The sequence below is a fragment of the Anopheles cruzii genome, chromosome 3 (assembly GCF_943734635.1).
Source record: "Anopheles cruzii chromosome 3, idAnoCruzAS_RS32_06, whole genome shotgun sequence".
In the NCBI taxonomy this organism is placed as follows: Eukaryota; Metazoa; Arthropoda; class Insecta; order Diptera; family Culicidae; genus Anopheles; species Anopheles cruzii.
In genome coordinates this window covers 85,931,664-85,958,883 of record NC_069145.1, presented here as the reverse complement: position 1 = coordinate 85,958,883, position 27,220 = coordinate 85,931,664, and the positions used below count along the sequence as shown (strand labels likewise).

At 50.0% G+C, this 27,220-nt stretch overlaps 4 protein-coding genes across 4 annotated transcripts in view; 3 read left to right on the top strand and 1 right to left on the bottom strand.

Annotated features, from left to right (window-relative positions):
- The first annotated feature begins 566 nt into the window (after positions 1–566).
- LOC128271212 (fatty acid synthase-like) lies at positions 567–4,799 on the top strand. Its single transcript, XM_053008655.1, is given in 4 exon segments — positions 567–575; positions 669–1,890; positions 1,893–3,006; positions 3,079–4,799. Coding segments are annotated over 4 exon segments (4,026 nt in total). The 3' UTR covers positions 4,760–4,799.
- A 498-nt stretch (positions 4,800–5,297) lies between these two features.
- On the top strand, positions 5,298–12,457 carry LOC128275004 (fatty acid synthase-like). Its single transcript, XM_053013371.1, is given in 7 exon segments — positions 5,298–5,423; positions 5,496–5,812; positions 5,896–6,254; positions 6,257–7,607; positions 7,681–8,786; positions 8,789–10,601; positions 10,680–12,457. Coding segments are annotated over 7 exon segments (6,753 nt in total). The 3' UTR covers positions 12,361–12,457.
- Positions 12,458–12,513: 56 nt separating this feature from the next.
- LOC128271211 (uncharacterized) lies at positions 12,514–15,284 on the bottom strand. Its single transcript, XM_053008654.1, has 4 exons — positions 15,162–15,284; positions 13,219–15,092; positions 12,914–13,148; positions 12,514–12,849 (listed from the first exon to the last, which is right to left on the bottom strand). The coding sequence occupies exons 1-4, from the start codon at positions 15,282–15,284 to the stop codon at positions 12,514–12,516; spliced, it is 2,568 nt and encodes an 855-aa protein (XP_052864614.1).
- Positions 15,285–17,942: 2,658 nt separating this feature from the next.
- The window catches only part of LOC128275005 (uncharacterized), a 36,783-nt gene continuing 27,505 nt past the window's right edge, over positions 17,943–27,220 (top strand). Inside the window, exon 1 of the mRNA XM_053013373.1 lies at positions 17,943–18,690. Coding sequence (XP_052869333.1) covers positions 17,943–18,690 — 748 coding nt within the window. The remainder of the gene's footprint in view (positions 18,691–27,220) is intronic.

Below are 27,220 nucleotides of genomic sequence, written 5' to 3'. Positions count from 1 at the left end.
TTCTGATCTTCGCCAAGGCGAATCAAGCCTAATCGCTGTCGACACGGTTGCTTCAGTTTGTTTTGTTTACAAAATGCACGTGCTTTTGACGTTTAACACAAATTGCTCGAATTAGTGCCTAAGCGCACTACTCGATCAGAGTAGCCAAAGTGCTCGACTTGTGCTCGAAAGTTTGCAGCGCAACTCCGTATTGCTGCACACTGCTGCGAATCTGTGATCATCGCGGTTAAGTAGTACAATGGGTGAAGGCAATGCCACGGATCGGCTGTATCTTTCTCCTCGACCAGTCCGCAACCGCCTCGCCAGCCGGTCATTATTCGGTGTGTCGTCATCACAAGTTAGCCTGCCTGTCTGTATGCTTGCGCGCGTGTGGGTTGGACTTGCTTGCGTGCTTCAGCGTGACGCTTCTTCACCAAGCTTTGCTGTAACGACGATTTGACACACGCGCCGGAAAGTGGTTTGTTGTGCCTCTTTAGCTGCGCCGATGAAACCACGCGACCCGCGTGTCCATGATCGCGGATCGTTTGGCACAGCTTGCGCTTGCTTTTGATCGTGTGAAAGAAAAAATGGTCAGTGTGGGTAGCAAATGAGTTACAGCTTTCGAAACCCGCTCCACGAAACGCCGACGTCGTTGTAACGACTACTACTTCTCTGCATTAACACCCTAGTCCGTCGTCGAAGCCGCCCAAGATGGTTCTCGGGCAAGGATCGAATGGAAACAAAACTGGACCGCTCTTTTGGATTGTATACTTCAAGTGGCCATCATTGCAGTAGACTCCCGATCGTTGGTAATTCCCACCCGTATTGATTCCATCAAAATCGACCCTATACAGCAAAAGGCTGCCGATCAAACTAGTGACAATGCTGTGCCCACGTATGCTGTAACATTTGACCCCGAGCTGAATCTGTTGCAATGTGGTGCAATCGAGATACGGGGACTCAATGCAAGCACCATCTCTCGTCGTCTTCCGCCCGGAGTGCCAGTTCTTGAGAGCTACAAGTTTGCTCCATTTTATCCTCAGCATACTCTTCAACCAGCCGATGCAGCATCTGTAATCATCCAAACTATTCTCGAAAATCAGCCCACACTGCTCTTTACGGTCACGGAGGTGCACTCACCAACACGATCGCCGATACTTTCACTTTTCGGAGATGCCATAGGAGATCTTCCTTTGGTAAAGGCATATCTTACTCTTCTCTCCGGCACGAAACCTGAGCCGATACCGAACGTCACCATCTCAGAGGACAAGCTCATGAAGCAACGAAATGTGCTGCTACTGATTTGCGAAAATCTCTTTGCGGATGACGAATTCATATCGGATGCCATCAACTGTCTTTCGGAACAGGGTTTCATTCTTCTGCGTGAAACTCTTGGAAACAGCATCAAGGAAGGGCATCGTCGGCTGCAGCTTGTAAACACTCTGCCCCTGGAAAATGAAATATTCATGCTATTCCAACAGAAAAAGTCCACGATGAGTACGTCTGCCGATGCACACGTTATCAAAGTTTCTACCGAAGATCCAACGATTTCCTGGTTGCTGGAACTAAAGCAGGAAGTCAAAACAAAGCCAATTATTCTCTACGCTCAGGGTGATGCTATGTCGGGAATCATTGGTCTTGTTAACTGCATCCGCAAGGAACCGAATGTGCAAAACGTCTCCTGCTTTTTCATCGATGATCCTACGGCGCCTTCCTTCGATCCAACCGTTGAATTCTACAAAGAACAAATTGACCTCGGGCTGGCCATCAACGTATATCGCAACGGACAATGGGGTTCTTATCGCCATTTCAAACTATCCGAGGACATGCAACATCAACCAACGGCTAAACACTGTTTTGCTAACTGCGTCAAGCCTGGCGATCTCTCGTCCTTCGCATGGATGACCGGTCCGCTAGCGAACGCCCAGCATCGAGCCCATTAGTTAAGGTGGTATACAGTTCTATTAACTTCAAGGATGTCATGCTTGCAACGGGACGACTCTCGATTGAAACATTTAGCACCAACAGATTAGAGCAAGAGTGTATTTTAGGATTCGAGTACTCCGGAGTCACCACGACAGGAAAGCGCGTCATGGGAATCATACCAGCAGGCTCAATGGCAACGTTAATTGAAGCTGACCCTGTGTTCACTCTGGATGTACCCGAAGAATTTACCTTAGAACAGGCTGCCACCATTCCGACAGTTTACGCTACGGTGTATACTGCATTCTTTATCTGCTCACAAATCCGGAAAGGAAACTCCATTCTCATCCACGCTGGAACCGGAGGCATTGGAATAGCTGCCATTCGTGTGTGCTTAGCATACGGCCTGGAGGTGTTCACCACTGTGAGCACAAAAGAGAAACGGGAGTTTTTGTTGAGTTACTTCCCAGCCTTAAATCCAAACAACATCGGCAACTCGCGGGACATTACGTTCGAAAATCTCATCAAACTACGCACCAACGGTCGTGGCGTTGACTTCGTGCTAAACTCTCTCTCCGAGGAAAAGCTTCAGGCATCGGTACGCTGTCTGGCCAAAGGTGGACATTTTCTGGAAATTGGAAAGTACGACATGATGAAGGACTCCAAGCTGGCGATGTCGCTCTTCCAGAAGGGGCTCTCCTTCTCGGCGGTGTTGGTTGATCTGATGCTTAGAGAAAAGCGAGAGCTGATGAAGCAATTACAGAAGCTCATTAAAAATGACATGAGCCGGGGAATCATTCAGCCTCTTCCCACGACCGTCTTCCAAGCACATGAGATCGAACAAGCGTTCCGTTTCTTGGCTACCGCCAAGCACATAGGGAAAGTGGTGCTCAAGATTCGTGACAACGAGAACGATCTCACTTCCGTTCCGATTTCTTACCTTCCGCGGATCTACTGTCACCCGGAACAAAGCATCGTTATTGCTGGAGGACTTGGAGGGTTTGGACTGGAGTTGGCTGATTGGTTAATCATTCGAGGATGCCGGAAACTGTTGCTCAGTTCAAGCAGAGGAGTGACGAAACCTTACCAGCAATACCGCATAAAGTAAGTCCTTTTTCAAACTGTTTCCGCATCAATAGTTGTCCAGAGATCAAGTATTCCTTTCTCACAACACAGCACCTGGAAGACTTATGGTGTGAAAGTGCACATTTCGACCGAAGACATTGCTACCGAACAAGGATGTCGTCGGTTGCTGCACCAGGCAATCGACTTGGGACCTATCGCTGGAATCTTCAACCTGGCGGTTCAACTCAGGGACGCCCTTATCGAGAACCAATCGGTGGACAAATTTGCAGCGTGTCTTGCTCCCAAGGCGAATGCTACGCAGCATCTTGACGTCGTCAGTCGAGAGCTGTGCCCAATGCTCAAGCACTTTGTCGTTTTCTCTAGCGTTTCGTGCGGTCGGGGCAACGCTGGCCAATCTAACTACGGTATGGCTAACTCCATTATGGAACGCATCATCGAACGTCGGGTTGCTGATGGGCTACCTGGAAAAGCCATCCAATGGGGCGCAATCGGTGAGGTCGGCATTGTGGCCGACATGCAGGAGGACAAAATCGATATGGAGATCGGTGGAACACTTCAGCAGAGACTCTCCTCCTGCATACAGGTGCTCGATCAACTTCTCTCGTCGAGCGAACCCATTGTGGCCAGCATGGTGGTGGCCGAGAAGCGCAGCTCCAGCGGTGGGGCAAAGAACATTGTTGAAGCTGTTATGAATATTATGAATATTCGCGACATGAAGTCCGTTTCCGTTGAAAGCACCCTGGCCGACATCGGCATGGACTCGCTGATGGCTGTCGAGATTCGGCAGGTCTTGGAACGCGACTTTGACATCATTTTGACTCCTCAGGATTTGCGCACGCTGACATTCTCCAAGTTGCAGAAACTAGCCGACTCCAAGGCAGAGAACGAAGCTCAAGAGTCCGTTGCCAAACAGTTGCAGCTCGAGGACTTGCTGGCTAGTTTCGGTGACGAAACAGCTAGCCATCACACGGTTCTCCGTTTACCGTCTCGATCGAACGATCTTGAGTATGATCTGGCTGTTCTAATCATTCCAGGCATCGAATCCGTTTGCAGCCCAGCTTGGACGAAAATTGCCTCCGAGATCAATGCTCCTACCTTCATATTGCAATCATTCGCCAAGGCCACCGATGAACAAACCATTCCCGGCATCGTTGACTCCGTATTTGAAGAAATGTTTGAAGCAGTCTTCGCGAAATGCAAACAATTTCTGGTCATTGGATACTCGTTTGGGTCTCTGTTGGCCCTGGAAATCGTAAAACGCCTGGAGGCGCATTCACTGCACGGCAAGCTAATGATGATCGATGGCTCTCCGCTATATCTTCAACGCTTCGCCAGCCACCATATTACCGGGGCGGACGATGAACATCTGCAGGCAGATATACTGAGTCTTGTGCTGTCGTTTGCTTTACCAGCAGTTTCATCCGATACGATGAAGCAAATCATGAGTGAATCTTCGTACGAGGGTCGTGTTAGCAAAATGCTAGAGCTCCGCACCGACGAAAATCCTTTCTCACCAGACTACATCCGGAAGATGATGCGTGTCTTGTTCTTCAGGTTGAAAGCAGCGATGAATATGAGCACCGAGACGAAGCAAAAGTTGGTTTCTCAAATGGTTTTAGTTCGTTCCGGCATGATCAACGATATCGAAGAAGACTACGGTTTGAGTGGATTCACCACTGCATCGCTTATTGTGAAGATCATCGATGGCACTCATCAAACGATGCTTTCGAACGCAGAATTGATCGAGATCATCAACAAGGACACCCTATAAAAGGTTCCTGCGGGGACATACGGGTCCACTTATTACACTTTGCGTATTTATGTATCGTTAAATTAGTGAGCAATAAAGCAGAAAACCAACACCAACACCATTTTTCTGCCTTCGTAAATCCACACAAATTTAGTAATTTTTTGTATCTACCACGCACAATCCCTCTGTCGGTTTGATAAGTCAAATTATTTTCTGGTTTCCGTAGAACTCATTAGTCCATGCTCGTAACAGCCAACGTATTCGTCTGATGCAAATTGCAACCTAACGGCATCGCACGGTTTCACACAGCCAAATGGTCAATACTCATCACGAGCCTTCCAAAGAGTGTGAATCGCATTAACCTTTTTCGAAAACTGTTTACACCCCACCACTCGAGTGCCAAACTCGCTAGTCTTACGTGAGTCGCTAACGTGTCGTCAAGGCATGCAAATTTACGGCCGCTAATTATGCGATTGCAAATTGCCTGCTTCAAGGAAGGAAACATATAAATTACTTTCGATCAATTGCCGACGATCATTCAAGTTCACCTACCAAAGCAATGAAGACTAATTTGCTTCCAGTTGCTCCGATCGAATCGGAAAAATCGATCGTTCTATCGGGATTATCGGGACGGTATCCGCGGTCGAACAATGTGCAACTGTTTGCGCAAAACCTCTACAACAAGGTAATAAAAATGGTCAGCCGTACACTCAAAGTTAACAAAGTAAAAGAAATCATGATTGTGCAACGACTATAGGTCGATCTCGTGGACGACAAGGAGGATCGCTGGCGTCATACTCACCCGGACATCCCGAAAAGGCTCGGTAAACTGAACAATCTGGAAAAGTTTGATGCCGATTACTTTGGCTACAGCTTCAAGGAGTCGCACACGATGGATCCTCAGCAGCGGATGCTTCTAGAGCACTGTCACGAAGCGGTAATGGACGCCGGACTTCACTTGGACGATTTGCGCGGCACCAACACGGGTGTGTTTGTCGGAGTGTCCATGGTGGAGACAGAAACTTACTGGACGTACAAGAAGGTGCAAACGAACTACAAGAACGTGATGCCTGGGTAAATGAGTGTTTCGTTTAAAGACACGTGCTAAACGTTGTAAGTGCTGCCAGTAATGGGTGTGATTTACCGAATCGTTCCAGCTATTCAAGAAGCATGCTTGCCCTTAAGATTGCCCACGCTCTTGACTTAAAGGGTCCCACCATGGCAGTTGACACGGCCTGCAGTAGTTCACTGTACGCACTCGACTGGGCCTGCAAAGCTATTCGTCAGGGACAGTGCGATTCTGCCTTTGTGGCTGGTACCAATCTTACTCTCCATCCGTACATCACGCTGCAGTTTGCACTCCTGGGAGTTCTGGCTGCGGATGGATACTGTCGGCCGTTCGATAAAAATGCGTCAGGCTATTCGCGCTCCGAAGCCAATGCCGTTATTCTGCTGCAGAAGGCAAAGGATGCCAAACGCATTTACGCGCACGTTGTCAACACGAAAACCAACTGCGACGGTACAAGCTCGAGGGAATCACCTTCCCGTCGAACAAAATCCAAAAGCAGCTGCTGGATGAGCTGTACTCCGAAGTGCCCTACGATCCCAAGGACATCTGCTATGTCGAGGCCCACAGCACCGGGACGATCGTCGGCGATCCGGAAGAGTGTGACGCCATCGAGAAGGTGTTTTGTCCGGGCCGCACGGAACCGCTGCTGGTGGGTTCGGTTAAATCGAACATCGGCCACTCGGAAGCAGCCGCTGGCATCTGTTCCATCACCAAGTGCATCATCGCAATGCAGAACAAGCTCATTCCGCCGAACATTAACTACACCGAGCCCCGGACGGATGTCCCGGCGCTGCTCAACGGGAAGCTCAAAGTGGTTGACCAACCGACACCGCTCGAGGGCCCACTGGTGGCAGTGAATTCGTTCGGGTTTGGTGGTGCCAACGCGCACGTGTTGTTACACACAGGAAGTAAGGAAAAAATCAATGGTGGATATCCTTCAGACGACCTCCCGCGACTGATCATTTGGAGCGGACGTACGATGGAAGCGGTGGATACATTTCTCGAAAGCCTTGCTGGGCAAAACTTCGATGCGGAACTGTACGCACTCACTCACAACATCCAAAGAAAAGCGATGGCAAGAATGGACACTCGCGGCTACGCTATCTACACGGGCCGTAACGATGGTACCGCTGAGCTCGTTCAAAAGAATGTCGCCAAGATCAAGAAATCATTCCCGAAAATGGTTCTAATCTTCGGACAGCTAGATTACGATTGGAAAACAACTCTGCGATCGTTTGAAAAGTTCCCCACTTTCAAAGCCTCCTTGAAGCAGTGTATCAACTTACTGGAAAGTTTTGAACTGGACACTATTTTCGACAAAGAGTGTCAGGTGAATACCCTCCACAGGGTGGTTTGGACACTGGTTTTGCAGATTGGCATTTACAATGTCCTCAAGTCGCTTGGCCTCAAGATTGATCTGTACGGTGGGTACTCTGTTGGTCAAATTACCTGTGCATACATTGATGGGGTCTTAACGCTTCCCGATGCCATCCGGGTCGCTTTTGCTCACGGTGCACTGCTGGCATCGTTCAACAACCCGGAAACATTCAACTACAGGGAAATCATCACGGACCATGCGCTAAAATCCAAACTGAGCTCCATTTTGCAGTCGTTCAACTTTGCAAAGCCCACCAACAACTGGATCAACTCAACTGCGGAGTTGTCGTTCAAAATTTACGATCCAAAGGGCCTTAATGAGTTGTTCAACAGGATCGACAGTGACACCGTTGTGCTGCAGCCTTTGCCGTCGATTCAGTCGACGGACAGTGTTTTGAAATGCTTCCTTAGCACCATAGGACGGTAAGCAACTAGTTCGCGAGCAACTGCTACTGAACGTATAATGTGTCATTTAACAGTTTTGTTTCGTTTTCAGAGCATTTCTCAACGGTAGAAACTGTAACTTGCTGGACCTATATCCACGGGTTTCTTTCCCGGTGTCAGTTGAAACACCCATGATCTCGCCGTTGATTCGCTGGGATCATTCTTTCAACTGGCATATAAGCAGTTTTGTTTCGAAAAAAATGTCCGACCAAAGGACGTTCAAGTATATGGTCACACTTGCAGAACAAGAGTACATTGCTGGCCACTGCATCGATGGAAGGATCCTAATTCCTGCTACCGAGTATCTGAACCTTGTTTGGGACTCCTTCACCAGTGCGGGTGGCACGATAAAAGATGAGGTTCCGATCGAGTTTTGTCAAGTGGAATTTTTACGCGCAACTACTCTTAAGAACGACCAAGTAGTTACCCTTTTCATCGAAATCAACAGCATTACTGGGCACTTTGAAGTGATGGAAGGGTCTGCCCTGGTGGTGACAGGAATAGTGCGGAAACTCCACAACTATACTCCAAGCCTCGTACCATCGCGGCGAAACGATTCAGAATCACAGCTTCTTCCGACGAAAGATTTTTACAAAGAGCTTCGTCTTCGAGGATATCACTATGGGGGTTTATTCAAATCCGTGATTGAGTCTACCACCGATGGTAGATGCGCGAAGATCGAGTGGAAACAGAACTGGACGGCCCTGTTGGACTGCATACTGCAAGTGGCAATAATAGCCGAAGATTCAAGATCGTTGGTAATTCCTACTCGCATCGATTCCATTAAAATCGATCCGGTGCATCAAAAGAACTGGCTTAACTACGACAATGGAATGCCCTACTACACGGTGGCGCTGAACCGCGATCTGAATCTGTTGCAATGTGGTGCGATTACGATCCAGGGACTCAATGCAAGCACCATCGCCCGTCGCCTTCCGCCCGGAGTGCCAGTTCTTGAGAGCTACAAGTTTGTTCCATTTTATCCTCAGCATACTCTTCAACCAGCCGATGCAGCATCTGTAATCATCCAAACTATTCTCGAAAATCAACCCACACTGCTCTTTACGGTCACGGAGGTGCACTCACCAACACGATCGCCGGTACTTTCACTTTTCGGAGATGCCATAGGAGACCTCCCGTTGATCAAAGCTCAACTCACTCTCTCTCCAACAAAAAACCTGAGCCAATACCGAACGTCACCATCTCAGAGGACAAGCTCATGAAGCAACGAAACGTGCTGCTACTGATTTGCGAAAATCTGTTTGCAGATGACGAATTCATATCGGATGCCATCAACTGTCTTTCGGATCAGGGTTTCATCCTTCTGCGTGAAACTCCACAATACAAAATCAAAAATTGCCATCGCCGCTTGCAGCTAGTGAGCACGATAACGGTGGCAGGTGAAATACTCCTGCTACTGAAGCAGAAGCGATCAGCTCTGAACACTTCTGTCGATGCACACGTTATCAAAGTCTCCAGAAATGACCCGAACCACCATTGGTTGATGGAACTCAAACAACAGATCAAAACTAATCCAATAATTCTCTACGCTCAGGACGATGCTTGGTCTGGAATCATTGGTCTTGTTAACTGCATCCGCAAGGAACCCAATGTGCAAAACGTCTCCTGCTTTTTCATCGATGATCCTACGGCGCCTTCCTTCGATCCAACCGATGAATTCTACAAAGAACAAATTGACCTCGGGCTGGCCATCAACGTATATCGGAACGGACAATGGGGTTCTTATCGCCATTTCAAACTATCCGAGGACATCCAACCTCAACCAACGGCTGAACACTGTTTTGCAAACTGCGTCAAGCCTGGCGATCTCTCGTCCTTCGCATGGATGACCGGTCCGCTTAGCGAACGCAATTCAAAAATTCCTTTGATTAGAGTAGTGTATAGTTCACTTAACTTCAAAGATGTTATGCTTGCCACTGGACGCTTGACTCTAGATACATCTTTTACTAGCAGATTGGAGCAAGAGTGTGTTTTAGGATTCGAGTACTCTGGAGTCACCACGACGGGAAAGCGCGTCATGGGAATCATACCAGCAGGCTCAATGGCAACATTGATTGAAGCTGACCCTCTCTTCACTCTGGAAGTACCCGAAGAAATTACCTTAGAACAGGCTGCCACCATTCCGACAGTTTACGCTACGGTGTATACTGCCTTCTTTATCTGCTCACAAATCCGGAAAGGAAACTCCATTCTCATCCACGCTGGAACCGGAGGCATTGGAATAGCTGCCATTCGTGTGTGCTTAGCATACGGCCTGGACGTGTTCACCACTGTGAGCACAAAAGAGAAACGGGAGTTTTTGTTGAGTTACTTCCCAGCCTTAAATCCAGACAACATCGGCAACTCGCGGGACATTACCTTCGAAAATCTCATCAAACTACGCACCAACGGTCGTGGCGTTGACTTCGTGCTAAACTCTCTCTCCGAGGAAAAGCTTCAGGCATCGGTACGCTGTCTGGCCAAAGGTGGACACTTTCTGGAAATTGGAAAGTACGACATGATGAAGGACTCCAAGCTGGCGATGTCGCTCTTCCAGAAGGGACTCTCCTTCTCGGCGGTGTTGGTTGATCTGATGTTTAGAGAAAAGCGAGAGCTGATGAAGCACTTACAAAAGCTCATAATGAATGACATGAAACGGGGAATCATTCAGCCTCTGCCCACGACCATCTTCCAAGCACATGAGATCGAACAAGCGTTCCGTTTCTTGGCTACCGCTAAGCACATAGGGAAAGTGGTGCTCAAGATTCGTGACAACGAGAACGATCTCACTTCCGTTCCGATATCATACCTTCCGCGGATCTACTGTCACCCGGAACAAAGCATCGTTATTGCTGGAGGCCTTGGTGGCTTTGGACTGGAGTTGGCTGATTGGTTAATCATTCGAGGATGCCGGAAACTGTTGCTCAGTTCAAGCAGAGGAGTGACGAAACCTTACCAGCAATATCGCATAAAGTAAGTCCTTTTTCAAACTGTTTCCCCATCAATAGTTGTCCAGAAATCCTGCACAAGTATTCTATTCTTACAACACAGCACCTGGAAGACTTATGGCGTGAATGTGCACATTTCGACCGAAGACATTGCTACCGAACAAGGATGTCGTCGGTTGCTGCACCAGGCAATCGACTTGGGACCTATCGCTGGAATCTTCAACCTGGCCGTTCAGCTCAGGGACGCCATTATCGAGAACCAATCGGTGGACAAATTTGCAGAGTGTCTTGCTCCCAAGGCGAATGCTACGCAGCATCTTGACGTCGTCAGTCGAGAGCTGTGCCCAATGCTCAAGCACTTTGTCGTTTTCTCTAGCGTTTCGTGCGGTCGGGGCAACGCTGGCCAATCTAACTACGGTATGGCTAACTCCATTATGGAACGCATCATCGAACGTCGGGTCGCTGATGGGCTACCTGGAAAAGCCATCCAATGGGGCGCAATCGGTGAGGTCGGCATTGTGGCCGACATGCAGGAGGACAAAATCGATATGGAGATCGGTGGAACCCTTCAGCAGAGACTCTCCTCCTGCATACAGGTGCTCGATCAACTTCTCTCGTCGAGCGAACCCATCGTGGCCAGCATGGTGGTGGCCGAGAAGCGCAGCTCCAGCGGTGGGGCAAAGAACATTGTTGAAGCTGTTATGAATATTATGAATATTCGCGACATGAAGTCCATTTCCGTTGAAAGCACCCTGGCCGACATCGGCATGGACTCGCTGATGGCTGTCGAGATTCGACAGGTCTTGGAACGCGACTTTGACATCATTTTGACTCCTCAGGATTTGCGCACGCTGACATTCTCCAAGTTGCAGAAACTAGCCGACTCCAAGGCAGAGAACGAAGCTCAAGAGTCCGTTGCCAAACAGTTGCAGCTCGAGGACTTGCTGGCTAGTTTCGGTGACGAAACAGCTAGCCATCACACGGTTCTCCGTTTACCGTCTCGATCGAACGATCTTGAGTATGATCTGGCCGTTCTAATCATTCCAGGCATCGAATCCGTTTGCAGCCCAGCTTGGACGAAAATTGCCTCCGAGATCAATGCTCCTACCTTCATACTGCAATCCTTCGCCAAGGCCACCGATGAACAAACCATTCCCGGCATCGTGGACTCCGTGTTTGAAGAAATGTTTGAAGCGGTCTTCGCGAAATGCAAACAATTTCTGGTCATTGGATACTCGTTTGGGTCTCTGTTGGCCCTCGAAATCGTAAAGCGCCTGGAGGCGCATTCACTGCACGGCAAGCTAATGATGGTCGATGGCTCTCCGCTGTATCTTCAACGGTTCGCGAGCCACCATCTTACCGGAGCGGATGATGAGCACGTACAGATGGCGATCCTCACACTCGTCCTTTCGTTTATCTTGCAAACGACAACGCAAGATATCATTAAACCCATAATGGATGAACCTACGTACCATGCACGGGTTGAGAAGCTAATGCAAGTGGCACGCGAACTGACTCCCTTTTCCGAGGACTACTCACGCAAAATGATGAGCATTCTTTTCCACCGTATTAAAGCTACAATGAACATGAGTGCGGACGCGAAGGAACGGGTAAACGCGCCACTAGTTTTGGTACGATCTAGAATGATAGCAGACATTGATGAGGATTATGGCCTCAGCAAGTTCACACAATCATCGCTGATCGTCAAAATCATCGACGGTACTCACCAAACTATGCTGGCGAATCCGGAACTTATTGCCATCATCAACAATGACACTCTTTAATACGCTCAAATCATTTTGTCTATTTAGTTATTTATAAAGTTAGCGATGATTTTAGTAGCAAATTTGGGTGCAATAATAATACAAAATATACACGCACGGTCACAACGAAAACGTGGACCACGCCAGACGGGGTCCATCAAATTTGTGTCATCCCTACTTTTTACTCTTGTTCATCAAACTGTAGATCGCTTGCTGTATCCTCTCGCTTTCCTTCAGGTCCGACTCAACCTGGACAATACGATCTTCGCGTTCTTTCACCTTCTCGCGCAGTTCGTTCGAAATCTTCTCCAGCGACTCAATTGAGCTGTCCCGCTGTACCAATGTTGCTTCCAGCTGCTGCACCAGATCGTTGCGCTTCGAAATTTCCCGCTCACGCTCGCGCACCTTACACTCGAACTGTTTGCGCTCGGCATCGCGCTGCTCGGTGAGCTTCTGTCGATCCTCTTCACCTACTTTCAACAGTTTACGCGCATCATCACGATTCTTGGTCTGCAAAGGGGAGATAAGTTGCCACTTTATTACGATCAGAATGTTCCGAAAACAGTACTCTCACCATCATTGCCAGTTCCTGTAGCAATCGCTTGTTTTCCTTTTCGTAGTTGTTATCTCGCGTGCGAAGGTGTTCGATTTCCTTGACCAGTGCCGCACACTTTTGGCTCTTTTCACCGTACTTCTTAACGTACTCGGACATTTCCTGCTTCATGTGGCTCATCTTCTTGTCGTACGACGCGGCGGCCGCCTTCATCTGGACCAGCTCTCGTTCCAAGAGTCGGTTTTCGTTTTCCAAGCTGCGATGATAATAGAAATCAATAAAACGCACTCAAACGGTTCCATGGAACGGACAGAAGCTATACTTACGCAGATTCCTTCAAAAGAAGTGGTAAGCTTTTCTTCTGACTCTTTTCGATTTCGGCCATCAGCAGCTGGTTCTGGTGCATCAGCGTCGTGATTTGGGAAGAAGTCGATTCCAGGCTGTTGCGCAAGTCCATCATCAGGTTCGTTTGCATGTTAATCTTGTACGTGTAGAACTCGACCAGCTCCGACTTTTCCACATCGTTTATCAGCCCTGCCGCCTTCGCATCTTGCATCTGCACCACCGTTTGATCCATCCGTTCCTGCAGATCTCTACCCATGACGCGGATGAAAGAGTATCCCGTTGGCGGCCCCATAGGTTGCAGTCGGTCCTGTGCGGTCATGAAACTGCTGCCATTTGTCGTCGTGTTCGTTGTTACATTATTTTTCACCATTTCTATCATTAAAGCGACCTTGCGCTTCGGAAAGTCACTCGACGTAGCTACCAGTAGCATCGCTTCCAACAACTCCACATCACCACCATCCGTAAGTCCTTTGGCGATCAGGAACTGAATCGGTTTCTGCTTGAGCAGATTCGCTACTTTCGCATACCACAGTGTAGGAGAGAGGTGGCCAAGCTCGTTGAAGGCGTGCAACGACCAAAGGTACATCCGGGACGGTCCTTTACCGAGAGAATAATCAAACGAGCAAGCGTCACGCGATTGATTCAACATCTGCCCGAACACATGCTGATAGAACTGTTCCGCAATCTGGTCCATTGTCTCATCCGTTGCGTTCAGCGATCTTCCGATCGCGGCGAGTAGTCGCGCGAAGGCAGCCACGAGAGGCAGATCGTCATTGTTCGAAATCATCTCCATCAACGGACCGAGCACCGCTTTGCAGCCCGCCGCAAAGCCCGTGTCCTTCGGGTGTTTCTCCAGAATGGTGCGCAGCAAATCGACGGCCTTCGAACAATCCTCCTGCGCATTGTTAATGAGCCGGATAGGACCGATTTCGCAAATTTTGCGGTACAGTTCACCATCGTCCGGTTTCAGCGACACGATACACTCCAGTATGTCGAACAACCCATCCGTAGTGCTCCGAAAGTCCGTTTTAAGTTTGGCTTTTTTCGACCCGTCTCTTTTCTCGTCCAGCTTCGACTGATCGTCCCAATACGTTTCAATCGATTGCAAGAATTCCTTCACATCACGGCTGAAGTATTCGTCCGTCAGGGCTGCCTTCACGGGTTCGCTCTCACGCATATCGTTCAAGGTCTTCACGTACCGCAAAAAGTCCACTACATGGCGCAAGCTGAAGCTGTTCTTTGACGCCAACAAAAGCCGCACCTCCTCGAAGCTCATCCGCAGCAGATAGTGCAGATCCATTTCCTTGATGTAGTCGTTCTGCTCCAACACGATGTACATGCGACAGGCCAGCAGACCAAACTGCTTGATTTGGTTACACAGCCGGGAGATGTTCGTGTTACGCGTGAGCACGAACGTCGTGGACAGATCCCGGTGGCACAGGTTCACCAGTATCGAGAGCGCCAGCTGAACCAACTCGCAGCGGTCGCTGGCCTGATGGTTTTGTTCGATCACGCTGAGCAGCTTCTTTATCAGCTTCTCAACATAAATCTCCTGCCCATCGATCGCGGCACCGTAGGTCAGGTAGTGCAGAAGGGACAGAACCCGTTTCTGCTGGTCCACAGTGTGAAGCTCGAGCAGCAGTAGCGAAAGTACAGGCAGAAAGCGAAACTTGTTGACCAGTGCCAAGCGCGTTTGCTCATCGTTCACGGCCACCTCCAGCACCCCGACCACGGACCACAGCAGCTGAGTCTTCTTCATGCTGTGGCCCAGCAGTTTGTGCAGATTGACGAGGAAAACGTTGCACTCGTACGCCCCGACATCGAACGTTCCGCAATCTCCATCGGACGCAAGTTTCTGCAAGGGAAAAGCGACAAGAACTAATGAATAAAATACGCCTGTTTCCAGTACACCTTAAAAAGCAACCTCTAGGCATCGATTAACGAGTGTTTCGTTGCCGTATGTACTGCTAATGAAGTACGATTGAATGTGGTTGTTGAATTCCACAATGTACGACGATACTTCCGCCAAGCGTCCACCGGTACCCATCGTATCTTGAACCGAACGAACAACTGAAGCGACTTTTATTTGCGTTTTCTTAATAGGAAGTGTTCACAAATGTTGCCGTTGCGTTGTGTTTGGTAAAATAATTAAAAACTTGTCTCTTTTGAACACCCAAGCGCGAGCAGCAACAACAAAACGTTTGCTGATAATTTGAAATTCGCCATCGCGAAGCCGGTTGACAGTTGGCAATGGCAGCTGCTGCCCGGTGAAAGTTTCATCCTATAACCAAGGAGATGCACACAAGTATAACAGTTCGTCCGAGATGCGGTATAACAGTATATTTGAATTGTGAAATACAGTGGAAAGCGGTTAGCATTTAGAGAGATTTGGCAAAATAAGAGGATGAAATATTTACTTTAGACGAGCAAAAATCAAATAAAAATATTATACGTGTGAATGGTAGTTTTCTTATATTTAGATACCATCGAAACAAAAGAAAATTTCACCATTCCATTCCACCCAAAACCAAACAAAATTACCAAACATCGGGGTTTTGTCATGCGGACCTTTCTACAGTCCGCAGTTGGTTCAGATTACTTTGATTGGCTTAGGTAATTCTGTTGTTGTTGTAATTTGTTGTTGGTGTCTTTTCAAATATGCCCAGGTGTTATGCCATTGTTTTTTGTTTCCCAATGATGATTTAAACAACATATATTATAGCAGAAACTCCTTAGAGCAGCTTGCCACCATACAAGCCGAAAACCGGCTGAGAAACACTAACAACTCAAACTTACTCATGGCCACCAATGGACGTACCAGTCTACGAGATTAAATCAAAATGTCATTTATCGTACAAACCAATATTCAAAGTTTCAAAAGGGCAATTTAAAACGAAGGTGCACTCATATTTTCACATATTATTCCAACGTTCAGTAGTAACTAAACTTCTTTTCGCTTTCCACTGTATTTCTGAGTGTTGTGTTGGAACTTTGGAAGTATTGGAAAACTTTGTCCATCTCAGACGTTTTAACCACAAAACACAGGCCCGATTTTTATTATACTTTTTCAATGCCACGAATTTATATGTTCTCACCGTACCAGTTTTGCTGTAAGACGTTGCCACGTGGTGCAGCAAATGGACACCAAATTCAAACGTTCCGCAGAAAAAGGTTCCCGCCGGATCCTGGGTGAGTCCTTGTTTACTTTTTGCTACCGAAATAGCGAGTGCCGAGCCCGAACGGGCCGGAACCCGAAGCCGAAACCCGAACGGCAACGTGCGCCACCCGAGCGTTCGCACACCAGCAGCGCCAGCATGGTCTGTGTCTGCGTGTGTTGGTACGTTAACCCTTTTGTGTCCCTTTTCGGCGGCTGCCCGCTCCGTCGTTACTTCCGTACGCGGCGGAGGTGGACCGGCAACCAGACACATTCCGTCCGTTCATTCCGTTCCGTGAGTTCGCTCTGTTCCGTCGTCGGTCTGCGGTTTATCAACAAAGTCAAGAACCGCTAAAACGTGGTGCGTTTGAAACCAGCTTCCGACCGGAGTGTCTGTGTGACTGGAAGGAAGCACATAACCGACCAAACCAGAAATGGTCAATCGATTCAGTGAATGAAAAGTAAACTTCTACAGAAAGTGGGTGAAACTACCGAACGACCCGCGAACGCGAGCGATTTAGTTTAAAAACGCCAAACCAAAACGTAAACAGTCTCTCGCGAGTTGACCACGGGTGAAGGTGAGCCAGTGCACCCGCGCACCCTTTCCCTTTCTAGGCGCCGTTTCCGCTCCGTGCCGGCCATTGCATGCGAGGGTGTTTGCGCGTGTGTTGGTGTGGATGCGTTTCACGAGGCGCGCGCTTCGGGCTTGCAGCTGGCCGGTGCATATTCGCAGCGAAAGATAGCGCGCATTCGCGCACCCGCGCTCGTGGGGTCGTGCCGTGGTGCGTGTGGCTGTGTGTGTGTGTGGGTGTACGGCTGGCAAACGCGCGTTCGCCAAGTTTTAAGCAACTTTCGGCGGTGGAAACCAAACGGAATCGTTTTTAAACAACTTCAGAAACGCGCGCGCCCCCGTCGTCGCGTGGTGTCTTGTTGGTCCCGCTTCCGGTGGGGGATTTTTTTATCGTCTTCGCGACACGCGCAATCCTTTGCGAGGCCGACAGCGGGCAAGCCACGCGGCCATCGACTAGTGTGCCTCGGAGCGCGAGCCATCAGTCTGTCGCGAGATGGTCCCCGGTGCGGAAGGACGACCACGACCACGACCAGCAGGACACACGGTACCAGTGCCATCAACGGCCAGTGGCCAACGCCGCTGAGCACCAATCCTTCGAAATTCCCTTTCTTTTGTTATCTCTCTCTCCCTCTCTCTGTATATAAGTTTGCCAAACGTAGTGAAGTGTTGCACCGGATTTTTACTTTGGCATTTCCGGTTACATTTCTATTTCCGATTTTCCCGAATGCACAGTGTTCCTAAAGTACGCATCATTCAGTCACGGCCCCCACAGAAACTACAGTGCGCCCGAGTGATGTTCCGTTAGCCGTGTTCCAGTCTGTGTGGGGAAGAAAACCAATCGTTCGAATAGTTTTGACTTTTGCGGCCGGCAAGCGAAGCGCAGGCACACGCAGCCATGTGTCGTCGGAAGCTGGCCAACTAACGGCCAGCCCCCGGTACAGTTCGAACGCAGGACGCGGCACGCGGCGGCGGGCAACAGAATGCTGTTCGAGTCGGTCCAGTGTGGCGACCTGGACAAGGTGCGCCACCTGTTGGACGGTGGGGCCGACGTTAACGCCCGGGACGACAAGTTCTTCAACACGGCGCTCCACCGGTCCGTGTTCGCCCGCCGGCACCGGGCCGAGCTGATCGAGCTGCTGGTGGCACGCGGCGCCGACTGCAACGCACTCAACAAGAAGCGCCTGACCGCGTCCGAGCTGGCGCTCGAGAACAACCTGGAGGAGGTGGCGAAGCACCTGATCCGCTGCGAGACGGAGCACCTGGAAGACCACCTCGCGTACTATCTGCTGATCCGGCGCGGCAACCTGCAGCTGTTCGAGTATCTGATTTCGCTGAAGCGACTTCGGTACGAGGACGAGATACTGATCATCGCCAAGGCGTACGGCGAGCTGCGGCTGAAGAATGTCCCGCTCAACGAACCGATGGAATCGTACCTGAACGAGATTCTCATCAACCACGACTACTGGCTGCGGAACGATGCCGGGGAGGCGCCTGCTCCTGCCGGGCAGGGCAAACGGAAGCGCCAGGATGCACGCGGCCAGACCGTCCGCCGGCGGCTACAGGCGATCGTGACGGACGTACACGAACTGTGCGGCAGCTACGACACGCACAATCTCATGGACGTCGATAGCCTGTTCCTGCTGCGGCTGTCCCACATCCTGGAGAACATCTTCTTCGTGCGGAACCACTACAAGCAGCTGCCGCTACACCACATGGAATTCTGTATCGGTGAGTTTGTTATCTGGCCTCAGCTGCGTGGCTGAAGGTCACTCGGACACAGACTCTGGGACACTGAACCTCGCGAAGGACACCCGAAGTCCTTGTATTGCGATGCGTTGCTTTGAAGCAAGTTTCCATCAACGTTGGCTCTGGACTCTCTTGGGCGCCTTTTGCAACCATCAACTTGCGCCTTGTGGTTTTTGTAACAGAAATGTTCTACATTTTTCATTATGAAAATTTTTGAGCGCAATCAATTAAAGTCTGCAGCCAGGATGCTGCTGTAAAGCAGAAGAACCGATGTACTTTCCTGCGACTAGTTGCAATGAAGGATGTGTGGTTCCAAATTTTACAGGTTCACTTCCAGCTTTTCGTAAAGCTACAAATATGACTATAATGAAATATACGAAAAATATAGATTCGATGCGATCAGTTTTGCCTTACTGCAAAATGATGATTTAGGCTTCCAGCTTCCGTCGCTTCCGGGAATTTAATTTGAAATACTACACGCAGTTGCGGCTCCAGCCCGAACATTGTTGTATCGGCACCGCTGCACCAATTGAATCCTTACAGCCATCCCGAGCTAGATACTAGGCTTCCCCTCCGGGCGCCGGAAGCTCCCCGCGAGAGAAACTAATTTTTCCGGACGCACCGCGGCCGGCGGTGGGTCGCTAAGTGCCAGAACCGAGGCGCGGAATTAGTTTTATGCCTTTCGTCCGTGGTTTACTCTTATTTAAACAACTTTCGCCGCTGCCGACGGTAATCATCGCCATCGTCAGCGGCAGCAGCATCATCATCAGCATTATGGTAGTAACGCCAGTCATTGCCGTCATTAGCTCTCCCCAGACCATACCACCCACCCAGTAGATCGCGCCTTGCCGCGGCGAGGGCTTAGTGTGGCTTAGAAAGAGTTCAGCAGCCAATCAGCGCGGACGAAACTCCGTACAACTTCGCGGACGAAACTCCGCGGACAAACTTAAACCGAAACGGTTCGCAATATTAATATAAATCGGGATATTAATGTATTCGGGACCGAAAGCGATAGATAAAAATGTGCTCCACCTTGTTTGGCTGAACAGAACCGAAATCTAAGCGCAACTCGGTGCGAAGAACCGAAAATGCTCGCTAACTCGATTACGGCCCGTAAGATGAAGGTCCCCGCGCCCTGCCCCAACTGGGCCCTCGGTCGCGCTACCATTTCTTTTCGGCGGGTTCCCTCGCAGCCTGCCTTGCCGGCATCGGCAAGCGCTGCAGTTCGCTGCGTTAAACAACCTCCGCGCGCTTTTTTATTTTTAAAGAACCATCATCCGTCCCGTCGTGGAACGCCACGTGGCATCGGCGGGAGGCCGGGCATCTGCGGGCCCGTTTGCCGTCTCGCTCACGCGCGTCACCGCGGACGACGGCGTCCCGGATGCGCGCAAGAAACTATGCTTCCTCCGCAGGAATTGGTGCCCGGCAGCCGCAACATTTCCTTTTGCTGCTCGCCAGGCTGCCCGGGAAGAGCTGCTCCTTTCAGGGCTTGTTTCCCTTCCGATCCGTTTAGGACGAAGAATTGCTGGGGTTAATAAGACACCTCCTTTTTGGGGCCCGTTTTTCGTTCACACAATTCAATAGAAGCCCAAAATGTCAATCGCGGGAGCAGCTTTCAATCAGCTGGATGGATGATAAAAATAGTTTCACGATCGCCATTAACGCCATTTCGCCGATTAGCAATCCGATAATGGACGGAAAGCGATCGCACTGCGACCGGAAAACAGGGACAGCGAGACAACATTCCCCCGATTTGAATCTGACCATTGAATTAAAAACGAACCACGCACGTGGTGTGTGTAACAAAAAAGAATTAAAAAGAGTCCGTTAGGGGGAAAAAAATAATACCAAACACGCAGCCATCAAATGGCTGGGAAAAAAACGGAACCGTAACCCAGCCACCACCGGCTTGCGGATGGTCAGTTTTGTTTTGAAACACACACACACACGTGTGGGCCGCCACCACCGCCACTCTGCCGGCCATCCGGTGTCCCTCGTTTCGGACGGCCGTCCGTCGATCGAAAACCGGACCAGCTGATGTTTCTGCGGCATGTTTTACGATGAGCCCAGCTGATGTTTCAGGGCGGCCAGTTGTAAACGGGGGAAAAACACACACCAAGGAACCAAGTTCATCGTCCTTTTTTCGGCTCACTTCACTCCCGGGCGCTGGTTCCGGCTCGTAATCAGATTACCGAATTTTTCCCCGAAACTCCCCCCCGTGTAACGGTTCGCAGCGCAAATGGTCAAAATATTATCTCAACTCAACACCCTCCCGTCCGATGGCGCAACCGAGCGGGGGTTTCGGTCGGTCCGAATCGGTGGTTAACCCCATATTAACCCCCGGCGGCGAACATCTTTTCCGTCCGAGTCCCGAACCGACTCCAGTCCGGGGGGGGGAAGCAAACAGCCGGCCGGACTTCAATCGAGGCGGGTCCCGTCCGTCGGGCGACTTACTGGAGCGTGGCCGAAAAAGGACGATCCCAGGCGCACGTGTTAACCGAAACTGTAGCCGACCCCCGTCGATTCAAGCGGAGTTCGGACCGGCAGGAACAGCACGGGTACTAGGGATTCGGGTCCCCGCTGGGCAAAAGTTGACCAACCGTGGGGCCGCTTTTTCTCCATCGAGCCTTGGTCCGCCCGGGGGGCCACCAAAAAGGGGGTTCGAAGGACAAGCACGGCCAGCGCGGGGTGCGTGATGAATTTAATAGACCGCTAACTAAGTGACTAACGAGATGAGACGCCCAGAGGGTCACCGTTCTCGCCAATTAGTGCGTAACCAGCTGTCGTAATGGGGTGCTAAGTGAGGAGGTTTTTTTATCACGGTCTTGACGCTATCTAAAAATGCCCCCTCAACGCTTGTTACCATCCAATCAACATGTTACCTGTAGCAGGGCAAGGTACGGCTACCTCGGTCGGACACTAATTTTTAATTACACACCGGGGCAGCAGATAAGATAGGGAAGAAACATTTTATTCGGTGCCAAGCTCAAAAGGGCGTAATTGAACGTTGCTGTAATGAAGTGGCTCCGGTTTTCATGAGCCATAGACTCGCGTAATGTTGACTAAATGGAAAGTCCAAGAAGGACACAATCAGTGAGAAGAGATTCGAACTTCCAGAACCACCGTCAGTAGGAAGACACAATCATATGCCTTTCCACGCAAAGTGTCCAGCAAGTTCCGAGAGCGAAGCTATAATCGACACGAACTATTTTTTCAATTTCCTTTTTTAATATAAATTTATTTCCACTGCAAATTTTAAGGCCGCTAAATAGTAAGTAAAAAGTACTTCTTGAGCACAATTCTAGGCTGGTAAAAATACTTACATAAAAGTGCGATCATATGATGCACGGCATTTTCCAACTAATCAAAATAATAGTTCAAAAGTTCCATTTCTTTCCACATTGTACAGGTCCAGTTTAAAGGGGCTTTCGTGACTTAAATGATCTCAGTACACCGGTTTTCCGACCGGCGGAGATAAAAATGGCGCGTGCGATACACACATTTGTGGCCGATTATCTGGCCAGAGCGTCGCGGCCTTTAACGATAGCGCTGCAGACACGGGGGGTCATCCGCAGACCGGATTTCCAAGCCGAGCCGTGCGCGTGTCAACACCTACATGCGGCCGCACTTTCGATGCGTTGATGTTATTTAACGTCAGGGCCACAGGGCAACCCTGCGCCGAAGCCACCGGGCACCGATGCATGTCTTGGGCGAACGTCTTTAAAATGCAAAACCGAAAAGAAAAGAAACCAGAAATGAAACAATAAAAACCCCTGCCGCAATCTTTGCTTCGCCAGACGTCCGGACACAGCAACAGCAAGCAACGCATGCTGCCTGGCGGGGGCCCGCACCGATGCAACCACATGCATCAGGGTGCATCATCTCGCGCGTCTGTGTGTGTGTGCGTGTGTGTGTGAAAAAGGGAAAAAAACTCCACACAAACCAGCAAATCGCACACTGCACGCTAAATGCATCCGCCAACAAAACGACCCGGACCCCGAGAGGGCCGCGGCTGGACCACAGAGAGAGAGAGCGGATGATCGGAGGACCTTTCGGCGGACCGCTCCGTTCCGTGGCCAATACTTGAAACAAATTTGCGCAAACGAGTTCAAACAAATAACAGCAAAAAAACGGGAAGAAAAGTGCGAACCACCACGGAGATCAGTTGCGCGCTGCATGTGCCTGTGTGCATGTGCGTTGCGCTTGCGGTGCGCTCTTGCGCGCAATGCAAAGTGCATTATTTTTATGCTTTTTTTCCTCCTCCTTCGCTCTCTTTCTCTGTCTTCGATTTTTATTTTTATTTTCGCGGTTTCCGACACAAACACATACAGACGAATACGCCCGTTAAATGTGTGTGCGCGCGACGGGTGAGAGTTATGTGAGGCGAAGGAAAAGAAAAGGGCCTTAAAGGTATCTCACCGGCCGCGATATCTTCGGTCGGTGACGCTAGACACACGGCCTCGGCCAGCGGACCACGGGGCCACAATAAAGTGCAACAAAGCTCGACGCGAATTAAAAGCAAGCGGCTCGCGATGCGTTTGTCGCGCCGTACGGCATTCCGATTCCGATCTGCGGGAGGCTGCGAGAGGCTGCGGGAGGGACGGTGACAGGGGCTGCACCCCTCCAGCGCAAACGACGGCCCCGTATGGCGGCGGGTGTTGACGGTGGTCATGGTGCCGCGCGGGAAGCGCATAGAACAAAATATGGATATAAGAATGAACATAAAAATAGCCAACCCGGAGCGTGTGTTGTTTGGAGCGAATTTGTGGAGTGCTCTAAAAATGGCACTAGCCGGCGAGTGGAAGCCGAAATTGCCACTGAATTCTTTTCACTCCGTTCCGTAGTCCTTTAACCTGAATTGTTAAATCATCAGCATAACGAATGAACGATCCCCTGGAACACGTTTTCGAAGCAAGAAAACGTCCCATGTAAGATTCCCGATGAGTCAGGGTGAACCCACGGTGAACCCCGCGCTCTGGTGCAGCATCTTTCTCCAGATAGGCCGTTAGTGAGTGGCGATGCACCACCGCCGCCGATTGCATCTTGCACCGATGCACCAGCCCCCAGTGCCGGGTGCAAAACGATAGATAAACAAACTATCTGCGGGCGTCTGTTGGAAACTTTTTTCTCTTTCACACTCTGCCACACGGCGACCGGCGTCTAAATTGCAGCTTGCAATCCGGCACTCGGTTGATCGAAACTGACGCGCCCTAAGGTGCATTTCTTGCTTGCTTTTGCCGCGTTTATGTCAGCTCATTTCTGTAGCGCAAGTAGCGAAAATAAAATCAAACCGATGCCACAAACGCAAGTAAGTAAAAATACCATCTCGTGGTTCAGCGAGAAATATTCTTTCGCCGGAACGCCGGAGCACGACGAACCGCCTGTCGTGGCATTAGAGGGCAAATAGGGAAACAAAACGCTGGGCAAAACTGTACCATACCATAAACAGTGCGGTCCTGCACGAGCGCGATGTACAAATGTATCTGGCCGCAGGGAGGGTGCTGGGTGTAGTGTAACGGCGCCCGTCTCAACGTTATCCTCGTGCCATATTTCTGCAACGTACTTTTTCTTTCTGTATTATTATTTAGCACATTACACCTCGGGCGTGCAGTGCGTTTGGCGCAACTGCTGCCTGTCGGCCACAGTGAATGTGCACAGTCCTGTGGGTCAGAACACGACTTGGCTGTGTGTGTGTTTGTGTTGTGGTTAGTAGGAATCAAAAATAAGCCCGTGCTGGTCATTGTTTCGCTGCACATATCTTCCATCGTAGAGTTAAATGTGAATTTTGGCTTAGCAAGCGCAGAAAAAGATTATAGTTTGTTAAAGGAGTTTATTAAGGGGAGTTTGGAACATTATTTTCGGATGGCCAAGACCCTTGCGTACTAATAACTACGGGCGGCTTCGGCAGTGCACCACCATTGCTCACGGCCCGGAAAGGTACCATTATCTACCGGCCAACCCTTGCCTCTAGCACCCGGTTAGGCCAGTGTTGTTTACGCCATTTTTATGAGATGCCCATTTTTCATCCGTGTTTATTTGCACACTCGGCCACTGCACTATTTTTGCACTACGATCCGGAGCCGGAGCCGGAGCGTACGCGATTCACTGCCGGAACCGCCAAGATGCAATCGAAGGCAGCCATGCAGGTCGCTAGATTCGCAATCGTTTCTCGGGCAGGAACCGTTTGGATCGTTTTTTTTCTTCCCAAAGGCCTCTTTCTTTCCCGGGAAGCTCAACAGAAACCGATGCTGAACGGCGATTGGCGATCGAAATTCGATACGGAATGGTCTAGATCGGAACGGAATAGAGAGGGCGAGGGCAAGGAAAATGGTTTCTAGTTTGTTTATTTTACCACTCGATAGTTCGCTGAAAAATGCACCATTTTAATTGGGACTAGCGACTACAAAGTGCCCAGGGTATGAATAATTTTCAAGCAGTCTCAAGTAGGCCAGTCGTGATCTCAGCGGTAGAGTTGAATCAATGGTCACTAAGGTTTTGGAAGCGAACAACTCTTTGAATATTTGTTAAAAGGGACAAATAAGTTTTCACAACAGCAAGATAAATGACTGTTCTTAAGGTGAAAAGTAAATTTTAGCTGACTTTTAAAAGGAAGAAGGAAGAATTTAAGAGCAAATGCTTTTCATACAATTCATTTTTTAAGTGAAAGTAGGCGACGAACAGAAACTACACCGTTCCATTAACCTTGTAAGTGTTCGATCTCGGCATCGGACTCAAACGGGCAACGGAAATAGCTAGATCATTGATCTGAATGATGGATCATTGAATAAGAAATTCTTTTGGCCTTTTGGGTATTTTTAAATGCTCCGAAGTGTCAAAAGACATTTATCAAGACATTACAAACTCTCTCTCTTTCTCTGATCGTCTATGCTGTTAACCAACTTCCAAGCAGCTTTCGATGCGAACGCTTTCTGTTGCTTTAAAATATTGATTTAAAACCGAAGAATTCGACACTCGCCGAAACACGATACCCCGGCAACACTATTCCCAGTGCGCCCTTTCGTTCGCCATGGCGAAACGCGACATTATCGCGTTTCGATTCCAATTAGTGGCCATCATTATCGCGCTCATCGAACGCCTTCGGCCATAATTAGTAGCTGAAATCGGAGACAGAGAGACGGAGAAGGATAGGGGAAAAAACCGGACAGAGGCGAATTTTATTTAGCATCGAAAAGCACTAGTTTCCTTTCGTGTCCGCCCCGGGACCCGGGGCTGGGCTGTTGTTTAATAAGAGACGTCTTCAGCGACGGCTGGAAACCGGGCCATCCGTTCCGAACCATTAACTCACACCAGCGTGATGGATGGATTGCCGATTGTCCGAAGCGACAAAATGCAACCCATATCGCCCCGTTCACTAATCGGCCCTCGGAACCAACCAATGGACGCCATCTTGAAGGGGACTCGAAAGCCTGAGCCCGGCGAAAAAGAAAATGAGCCACGCCACACACGTGCATTATGCATTTGCACTTGCAAGAGCACACGTACGACCCGGGCGCTGCACACAAATACACTCGCACTCGGTCGCCACAGCGAGACGACCCGATTCGGTTCGAAATTTATAATCATCCCCCAACACCGACCGACCGGCCGGCCGAACGCAAGGAGCGTGTCCGAATTGTGCACTTAACTGTGCACGCACAACCACTTCGATTGAGCTGTAAGTGTGAAAGGGGTGTATGTGTGCCGCCCGCCGGCACGTGCGTGCTTAAGATTTTCGTAAGAAAACCCTCCCACCGCAGCAGATCCAGAGCTTCTTGGCCCCGCACACACACACACACGCGGGTGCACGTGTGTGTGTGAAGGAGCAAGACGTTGGCTGTTCGGGCCAGCCGTTGATTGTCCAAGAAAGGTCTCCGGCGAGGTCCGTTTTTCTTATCTGTTGGCAGTATTTTATAATTGCATAAAACTACCACCGCTAAACCGGGGCTGGGACCGGGACCGGGTTGGAACGGAAGGACGTGGGTCGAGTCAGCAAAGAAAACCATTCCCCTAGTCCCACTTGGCTGTGTGTGTGTGGGTCACATACGAACACACACACACGAGCACGCACCTCAGCAGCGTGGCTGCGGGTCGGCATCTTAATAAAAGATCTTTCCCGGATCCCTTTGCTCAGCGTTTGTCCTTTTCGTCCGGGCCACCGGTCTGGCCGCCTTCGGGTGCATATTATTAGCTGACGGCAAGGCTCCTGGCTCGCTCCTGGCACGGCTCCTGGCCGCTCCGTCGTTCGCCCCGAGACGAGCTTCATTATCCTCTAGCCAGGGATTAGCTGGGTGCGGTGCCGGGATGCCTGGACAAAGAAAGTGAGCAAGAGAGAGAGAGAGAGCGATCGGGCGAGCGAGTGAGAAAGAGTGTAAGATTTTCCTGTGGTTTTCCTGGCGAGGGGCGCTCCCAGTGCCCAGTGCCCGGGCCACCCGTTTGCGGCTCCGACGCTCGAATTACGACCGGGCATTCGTTCCGTTCGTGTCTCGATCTATGTGTGTGTGTGCATGTGTGG

Excerpts from the sequence above, each read along its gene's own strand:
- LOC128271211 (XM_053008654.1), bottom strand. The coding sequence starts at position 15,284 with ATGGGTACCGGTGGACGCTTGGCGGAAGTATCGTCGTACATTGTGGAA. Across the intron at positions 15,093-15,161 it reads TCGTTAATCGATGCCTAGAG|AAACTTGCGTCCGATGGAGA; the intron begins GTTGCTTTTTAA and ends TTTCCCTTGCAG. Across the intron at positions 13,149-13,218 it reads CTTCTTTTGAAGGAATCTGC|CTTGGAAAACGAAAACCGAC; the intron begins GTAAGTATAGCT and ends TTATCATCGCAG.